The 9,478-nt window shown below is 40.3% G+C and overlaps 1 protein-coding gene and 1 pseudogene across 6 annotated transcripts in view; one reads left to right on the forward strand and one right to left on the reverse strand.

Moving 5' to 3' along the window:
- Positions 1–4,998, forward strand: part of Znf713 (zinc finger protein 713) — a 17,507-nt gene extending 12,509 nt beyond the window's left edge. For all 6 annotated transcript variants that reach the window (XM_023714357.1, XM_023714353.1, XM_023714355.1 and 3 more), the window contains 3 exons: positions 1,094–1,346; positions 1,618–1,692; positions 3,524–4,998. In XM_023714357.1, the coding sequence (XP_023570125.1) occupies positions 1,199–1,346; positions 1,618–1,692; positions 3,524–4,515 (1,215 nt within the window). In that variant the 5' untranslated portion in view covers positions 1,094–1,198 and the 3' untranslated portion in view covers positions 4,516–4,998. The remainder of the gene's footprint in view (positions 1–1,093; positions 1,347–1,617; positions 1,693–3,523) is intronic.
- A 4,312-nt stretch (positions 4,999–9,310) lies between these two features.
- Positions 9,311–9,478, reverse strand: part of LOC105742074 — a 964-nt pseudogene continuing 796 nt past the window's right edge.

Consider the following 9,478-nt stretch of genomic DNA (forward strand, 5'->3'; position numbering starts at 1 on the left):
TTTTGCAGAACCAGGGATTGAACTCAGGTCCTTGTGCTTGCCAGGGAAGCGCTTATTCCATGAGCCATCTCCCCGGCCCGACATGCATTTTAGAAATACAAATTACAAAAGTGTGAAGATTGAAACCCTAGCATTGTACTTAAATATTGAATCAACTCTTGAAAAGGAGAGGCATTGCCTAGAACAGCACGCTGCTCAGTCTGAGGAGTGAAGGCACTGGGCCCAAGTTGGAGGGGATCTGCGGCCAGTGGGAAGGGCTACGGGAAGAGGGAGCGGGCAATCCGCTCGCAGGAGCCTTTATGGCTCCGAAGCAAAAGCGCTGCTTATAAACCATTGGCAGCTGTTGACATTTAGAAATGCTCTTCGGTTTTTATTTGAAATCATTACCTGAACCAGTTTCGTTTGCTAAACCCAGCAAACTGGTGTCTTCTGCTCCCAACTGGTGTGCTCTTGTTGCATTTTTAAAAGCGGACTGTCCGGGCTGGTGAGATGGCTCAGTGGTCTAGAGCACCTACTTAGAACAAGCTCAGCAAAGCGCAGGAACCGAGGTTCAATCCCCTAGCACCACATGCCAGCCAGCCCCGCCCCCTGGTGGGCTGAGCTGGCCACACACACACAAATAAATAAAATAAATAAATTTAAAAAAAAAAAGTGATCTGTTTCTTAAAAAAATAAATAAATAAGTAAAAGCTGACTGTCATATCCACCTCTCCTTTTCCGTCCAGTGCACATAAGTCTGTTCATGGTTTATGTAAGATCTTTCTACTTGATATCTACTATCCTGGTTTCAAAATATCATCCCCGAATTTCTTTCTGAAATGAAGTTCTGATGCTGTTTTAAAGTTATATACAAGTTGTTCCCATGCAACAAACTATATAAAAGCCCTAAAACAAGGAGTACTTAATGAGTTTTATTTTCTTGAGGTGGACTCATAGGTGCCATTGGGCTCTAATGCAGTCTTCCTGCGTCAGCCTCCTGAGTGGCTGGGATTGTGGGGCTTTGTCACTTCTCCCAGCTAATGAATACTTCATATATCTCAAAAGATGATACAAGAATTACTAATTATTTCATTTTACCTGGCCTCTGGATTAGGCAGGAAACCTGAAGACTCAGCCCAGTGGCCCAGACATCCAAGCTTTCCCTCCAGCCGCTCTCTGCCTCCTGCCCCAGACCCCTGTCAGAGCAGTTTCTGCAGGCATGGGCTGTGCTTGGTCGCAGGAGCCCCTGACCTTCGAGGATATGGCTGTGGACTTCACCAGGGAGGAGTGGGAACAGCTGCAGCCTGCTCAGAAGACACTCTACCGGGACGTGATGCTGGAGAACTACAGGAAGGTGGTGGCGCTGGGTGAGGAGGCTCCCGGGGGGCTCTGGGGTTGGCTGTGGTGGAGCCCCCAGGGGAAGAGTGCTGGTCCTGGGGACGCAGAGCCTGGTTCCCACACTCTCCCTAAGAAGTAAGGTCCTGACTGGGCAGTGCCCCCTGGGAAACCCCCTCTTGCTGCCCCAAGTCTCTGCTGTCCAAAGCCAGAGACCCCAAGGACCACACAGGGCGTGCATGGGCCACGGGGAGCCTTTGGCTCCGCTGTATAATGCTAAGCCATACCTTTCCCCGTGCACAGGGCACCAGGCGAATAAGCCCCAGAGGATTGCTGAGCTGGAGTGGGAAGAGCTGTGGCCTGTGGGTGCTCTCCCAGGTGAGCAGTGTGCCTTTGGCACTTGGTCCTCCCAAGGGGAACCTAAGGAAGGGTCCCTTTGGAAACTGAAAGGGTCCCTTTGGAAACCTGGGTGTGGCTGCTGCATCTCCCACTGGGGTTTCCACGGTACTGAATTGCAGGTCTCCAAAATGCAAAAGACTGTAATGGTTTCCTGACTGAACAGGAAACATAGATTCGTTGTGAACACAGTTTACCCAAGATTGAAGTTCTTCTGCAAGTGTGAGCACCCATAGGAAGGAACCTTGATGTTCTGGCTCTCCACGCTGTGCTTTTCTCTGTAATTTTTGCTCCTGTATCTTGCCAGTAGTCTTATCTTGCCAGTAGTCTTTACATCTTCCTCTTCCAAATCAGAATTCCTCTATTATTTTGACCTACCTTTCTTGTTTCACTTTCTTTTCTTTTGTCAGACTCTTTAAAGTTCCCACGTGACCCCACAAGTTCATTTCTGATTCTCGTGCTCACTTTGGGATCCAAACCCCTCGCCTAGCCTGTGCTGCTAAATTTGCTCTCGAGGAGATGAGCACTGACTAACCCTGTCCAATCCAATGCAGTGGCTAAAATCAGGGGATGGTTTCTTGCCTTGGTTATGTTGACTTTACCTCCTGGCCCTTTTTCCATTTTAGCTTGTTTATAGCCCTGAAGGCAAGAAGTCAGTAAAGAGGGTAAATAGAAAACATATATGAGAGATGATCCAAGGTTCTAGAAGACCTGGGAAAGTGATTGGAGGGAAAGCAGGACAACAGCTTATGTAAATAAATTTGTTGGTGGAAGATTTGGGGCAGTCCCACAGGGTGACTTCTAACTTCTTGGCAGTTTCAGAGGTAAGGTTCCTGTTGAGGGTGTGGAATTAGGAAAGCAGGTAGAGGGCTCTACACCATTCCAGATACTACTGGTGGAAAACTGTGTAAAGAGGATTAGGGAGCTAGCTCTATGGTTTAAGCACCTTCTTGGAAAGTATAAGGACCCAAGTTTGATTCCAGATACTGCGTGCTGGGCTGGGCTGGCCCCAGAACCCTAGGCATGCCATGCCATGCCAGCCCCAAAGCTGAATGTGGTGACACACTCCTGAAATCCCAGCCCTGGGCAGGCTGACACAGATGGTCACTATGAGTCTGGTGTAGCAAGGCCCTCTATCAAATAAGCTCTGAAAAGGAAAAACTAAATAAAAGATTTTCTCTTTAGAATACTAAAATATAAACTAAAGTTTCATTGATTCAAACAAGTCAGACCAACTGAATAGAATAGAAAATTTAGAAGTAGCTCCAAGGGGCTGGGGAGATGGCTCAGTGGAATAAGCGCTTCTCTGGCAAGCACAAGGGCCTGAGTTCAATCCCTGGTTCTGCCAAAAAAAAAAAAAAAAGAAGTAGCTCCAAGTACACATGAACAGAGGCATTATTTCAAATTAGAGGGGGCCAGGGAGATGGCTCAGTGGAATAAGCGCTGCAAGGGCCTGAGTTCAATCCCTGATTCCGACCAAAAAAAAAAAAGGAATACTCAAATTAGAGAGAAAGGAAACATTTTAGCAAATAATGTCTTTTGAAAGGTGGGCCTTTAATAAATGGTGAGTAGCAACCTAGAGAGGAAATTATCTACACTTTATGTTTAAACCACACACATTTTTGAATTTCCCCTTGTTTGTTGTGTTTTGTCATCCTTTACAGCCTTTCCCCTCGTTACATGGGCACCTACCTTCAACACCGCGTGTGCCGTGTACGTAGCATTGTCAGTTTCGTAATCCAATGTGCAGCAATTGATGTTTGAAACCGTGGAAAATATTTGAAAATATTTGTGTACTCTGTATCTCTTTTAGATGGGGACAGCGGACCTAAAATCAAAAACTCAACTCTAAACCAGAATATTTCTGGTGAAAATCAAAGCTGTGACATGATTACGGAAAGACTAGTGGGAGACAGCTTCTGGTATTCAATCTTAGCAGGACTCTGGGATTTTGATTATCAGTATGAATTTAACCAAGAAAACCAGCAGAGACATTTGGAACTAGTATCTTCCACCCACCAAAGGATTATACAGGAGAGAAGCATTAAATGTAAAAAATTTGATAACTATAAAAAGAACTCAAAACATATACATCGAAGGATTCCTTCAACTAAAATACCCCTTAACTATAACACACTAGGAAATGCTATCAAACATAATTCAGACTGGATTTACTATAAGGGAAACTATGTAAGGGAAAATCCCTATGAATATAATGAGCATGGAGAAATCTTCAACCAACATATTCTTTTCACTAATCATATTCATACTGAAGAGAAATCCAGTGAATGTGGAAAGGGCTTCGACTACAGTTTGTCTCGTACCCAACCTCAGATAGTGCTCACGGGTGAGAAACCCCATAAGTGTGATGAATGTGGGAAGAGATTCAGCCAGAGAATACATCTTGTTCAACACCAGAGAATTCACACAGGGGAAAAACCTTTTGTATGCAATGAATGTGGGAAAGCCTTCCGTCAACATTCTTCCTTCACTCAGCATCTGAGAATCCATACTGGAGAGAAGCCCTATAGATGCAATCAATGTGGCAAAGCCTTTAGCCGTATCACCTCTCTCACTGAACATCATAGACTTCATACTGGAGAGAAACCTTATGAATGTGGTTTTTGTGGGAAAGCCTTCAGCCAGAGGACGCATCTTAATCAACACGAAAGAACATACACAGGAGAAAAGCCCTATAAATGTAATGAGTGTGGGAAAGCTGTTAGTCAGAGTGCACATCTTAATCAACATACGAAAATCCATGTCCGTGAGAAATTATGTGACTACAAATGTGAGAAACTTTAAGCCACAGGCCTTCACATAGCAGCATGTAGTTGTGCTGAGGTAAACTCGGAATTTATACATGTGGAAAAATTTTATCAGATCTTTTTATTCAATATTAAATTACTCATTTTGGAAGAAAGTTTATAAACAAACTTGTAGCTCAGCACAAGGTATGCAGAGCAAACACCACAGGCAAAGAAGGGAGCGTTCCCTCTCAGAAGGGGCAACAAGGAAAATCTAACAAGACAAGAAAAAAGTAGATGAAGAGAAACAGACATGAATGCAATGATCTGAAAAGACCTCATTTTTTAGCATGCTGTGTCCCCACCTTCACCTTGCCTGGGTCCCAGAAACCACACACACACACACCTGTGAGACACACACACACACACACACACACACACACACACACCTGTAACCTTCCAGCCCTGAGAGAACAGCAGACTTGCTCACTTCTGCAGGGCTTGGGATTTTTCAAAATAAACACTTGAGGGAAAGACATTTAAAAATATATACAGCAGCCAAGCATGGTGTGCACACCTCTAATTCCAGCTACTCAGGATGAAGCAGGAGGATTGCAAGTTCAAGGCTAGCCGGGGCAACTTAGTGAGAGCCTGTCTCAAAGCACAGCTTTGGGGATACATGAAGCTGGTGATACAGCGTGCGTGAAGCCCTGGGTTCAATCTTCAATACCACAGAAAATTTTTTAAAATTAAAAAAAATATAATTTTTAACAAACTTCTAATGCATAGAAACTAGATACTATATATATCTTAAACTAGTAACATAGTATATTCCCAGTAGGGGTTATATCTAATGAAAATTATTTTATAAACAATATGTTGAGTCATGGTCCCAATCTGATATAAAACTAAATAAATGAACAGAAATTCTGTAGCTAATAACCTACTCACATGTAAATTTTATGCTATGAAGCTTTGAAATTATATGAACACTAGAGCAATGTTATGGTATTCAGTTACATAAATATTAGAGTATTCACAAACTTCAGCCATTTTGTTTGCCTTCTTTATAACTTTTAGGATAACTAGTCTTATTTTTTAAAGAAGCATATGACTTTTAACGTGGCCTTGAAAATATTATTTATAGAAATTCTGAGTTTGATATGCTAACTATACTTATTCTACTTTCCACCAGATTAAATATATAACTTAGAATTTAAAATATTCATTGGACCCAGGAGACGCAAGTTGTACTTGCCTGTATGCTCCTATGGGTAGAGAATGTAAATTATTCTAGATTCTTTCTTTCTCCTACTTGTAGTCCAGAGATTTTCGAGGTGTGGTTCTGGACCACCAGCCGCAGCAGTGCCTAGAAACAGTGGGCTCTGGGGGTTTGGCCCAGTGATTTACTTTAGCAAGCCCTGCAGGTGGTTTCGACTCATGAGTGAGACTCTGCTCTAGCCCAGGAAATGATTTGGTAAAGAAAGGTTTATGGAAGCACAAAAATAAATAAATAAACCAACTCACCGATGCACCACATGCAATCTTGTGTGTTGTTATTCAAAAAATAGAATAGGATATGGCTGTATTCTTTTAACATCATTTTTGCATCATTTTCTCCAAACATATCTTAGAGTAACTTTGGGAAGACTTCAGCAAACACTAAAGATCATGTTGATGAACTTGGAAGAATTGATTTGGAGAGCACTGTTTTCTGTCTTGTAATCCTCATTTTAAATTTCTCTGTGCCAAGCATAGATTACTTATTTTACTTTATGTCATGTTTTAGTTACATGTATTGTATATATTGTTCAATGTAACATTTCCACATGTACACACAGTGTGTGCTTGAAAGTACTTTATGAAGATTCTGAGTTTGATATGCTAGTTATACTTATTCTACTTTCCATCAGATTAAATATATAACTTGGAATTAAAAATATTCGTTGGACCCAGGAGACGCAAGTTGGACTTGCCTGTATGCTCACATGTAAAGGTGTTTTACTCACCTTTCTCCTCCCCCAACACATACCCTTCCCAACCTCTAGTAATCACTGTTGGATATTCAGGTTGACTCCTATGAGAATAAGCATTACTTATGTTTCAGCGTCTGGCTTATTTCACGTAACATAATATCCCCCAGTACCATCCATTTTGCTGCAAATGGCAGGAAATCATTTTTTATGGGTGAGTCATAGCCTAGGATGTATGTACAGCCTATTTTCTGTGCTTGTTCATCACCAATGAGCCTTACATACAGGTTGAGTTGATTGTGGGGAATTGGTTATTAGGGACTGAGCTCAGGACCTGCATACTAAACTATATCCCCAGCCATTTTTTATTTTATATTTTGAGATAAGGTCTCTTCATCCTGAGTAATTTGTCCAGGGTAGACTCAAACTTGATATCCTCTTGATTCAGCCTCCAAAGTACTGGGATTACAGGTATGCACCACCCCTCCTGGATTTGAATTGATTTTTGTAAAGAATGAAAGATTAATCTTCTGCATATGGGTATCCAGTTTTTCTAGCACTTACTGAAAAGGCTGTTCTTCCTCCATGTGTGTTTTTGTACCTATGGGAAAAATCAGCTACAGGTGTATAGGTTTATTTCTAGGACCTCATCTTGTATCATTGGCCTTAGTATCTGTTTTTGTGCCAGCCTAGTGCCGTTCGGGTTACTACGGCTCTGAAGAATATTTTGAAGTCAGATGTGGTGAGCTTCTAGCTTTGTTTTTTTTTCTTCAAGAGCGCTTCAGATAGTTAGGTCTTTTGTGCTCCCATATGAATGTTAGGATTTCTTTTTCTAGTTCTGTAAAGAATGTCATTTGTATTTTGTTTGCAATTGTGTTGAATCTGTAGATTATTTGGGGTAGTGTGAACATTTAATAATATCTTCCAATTTATGAACTTAGGTAGTTCCAAATTTTCTCCAATTTCTTTCATCACAATTTTGTAATTTTTATAGTAGATCTCTGTCACTTCTTTGGTTAAATTTATTCCTAAATATTTTTATAGCTATTATGAATGTGTATTTTTATGATTTATCACGAAGTTCATTATTGACTTCTAAAATGGGTTTTTGTACCTTGACTTTGTATCCTGAAAGTTTACAGAAATCATTTATTTGTTCTAATAGTCTTGGTGGAGTCTTTAGGCTTTTATATAAAAATTATATAATCTATAAACAAGGCTATTAATTAGCCTCCTATTGTGTGTCTTTTATTTCTTTCTCATGTTTGGTTGTTTTGGCGAAGGTTCTAGTACAGGCAAGGTGAATATGATTAAGACATAATATGTGAGTGTATGGAAATGTCACAGTGAATCCCATTAACTTGTGTTTATTGTTCTAAGAAAAATACTTCAAGCATTATACTGAATATGAGTAATATGATTGGAATCCTTGTCTTAGTCCAGGTCTTACAGCAGATGTTTTCAGTTCTTCCCCACTCAGCGTGATGTTGGCTTTACAGTTGTCGTACACTGCAACATTTATTGTGTTGAAGATGAATCCTTCTACACCCAATTTGTTCAAGACTTTTATCATGAAGTGATTTTAAATCTATTGTATGCCCTTTTTTGCATCTGTTGAGATCATATAATAATTTTTCATTGCAGATAATTATCCTTCATTGTATTGATGTGTTGTACCACATTGAACTATCCTTGCATCCCTAGGATATATCCAAATTGACTAAACTGCACAATCTTTTTGATGTACTGTTAGAATTTATCTTCTAACATTTTTGTTGAGACTTTTGAGTCTGGGTTCATCAGGGGTATTGATCTATAGTTTTCTGTTTTTTTGAATAAAATTATGTTTATTAGGAAAGCAACAACACCATAATCTTCAAAATTACTGAAATTTTATTTGCCTCAGGCTTATGACTTGCAACCAAAGACATTGTGCAAAGAAAATAAAGATTACACTTTAGAGAAATGGAGACAATACACATTGGTGACATAGGAAATCAGGTGGACAAAAGAAGCCATCCAGTACACTATATAGATCACAATATTCAATAGCATTTTCAACAGTTTTTTTTTTTTTTTTTTTTTTTTTTTTTTTAGTGGAACCGGGGATTGAACTCAGGTCCTTGCGCTTGCCAGGGAAGCACTTATTCCACTGAGCCATCTCCCCGGCCCCAACAATTTTTTTTTTTTTAAACCAAGACCAGGGGGTGGGGAGATAGCTCAGTAGAATAAGCACTTGCCTGGCAAGCACAAGGTCCTGAGTTCAATCCCCAGTACTGAAAAAAAAAAAAAAAAAAAAAACCAAGAGCAAAAAAAAAAATTAAGCAATACTTACAGTAGACATAAATCTTACACAATTTTAAAAGCATTTTTCAGGTCATAGAGTTTAAAGGTGAAAATGTATATGTAGGTGAAATCTACTGTACATTTATCACTCATTAAAGTTGCTTATATGTACCACAGTGGGTACAAACAAACAAATAAAAATCTTGAAAATTGCTTGATGAAAAATAAAGTAGCCAGTGGCTTTTAATGGCTTCTCCTGGTTACTAGTGCTACAAAAAAACAAAAATCTCATCCAAACAGGTGATAAAACCAGGCACAAACCTTTGCTAAATTAGACCCAGCCATAGAAATATACTGCCCACCCACATTTTCCATCAAAAGCTTTTGTTTGTTTGAATCTTCGAATCTTTGAGGCTCATTTGGTCACAACATGCTACAAACTTTGTGTTTTTTACACCATCACATCATATGTTTGTCGAGCACTACTCTGAAGCTAGAATAGTGAAACACAGAAACAAGCCAGTGCCCACAGGACACGTGAAGCCACTGGGTGGAAATGGGAGAAGGGAGGCAATATATTCAGTTCCGCAGGGATCACTCCTCCTTAGCCCCACTGGCTTCTGACTGGTCATTTTCATCCTGCTCTTCGTCGCTGTCACAGTCACTCACCATTGGCTTTGCTTTTCCTCTATTTGGTCTTTTCTTGCCTTTTCCTTTGTCCTGACTCTTCTCATCTCTCCTACTGAGCTTGATTTTCACCTT

The sequence above is a fragment of the Octodon degus genome, unplaced genomic scaffold, assembly GCF_000260255.1.
Source record: "Octodon degus isolate 3935 unplaced genomic scaffold, OctDeg1.0 scaffold00035, whole genome shotgun sequence".
NCBI classification, from domain to species: Eukaryota; Metazoa; Chordata; class Mammalia; order Rodentia; family Octodontidae; genus Octodon; species Octodon degus.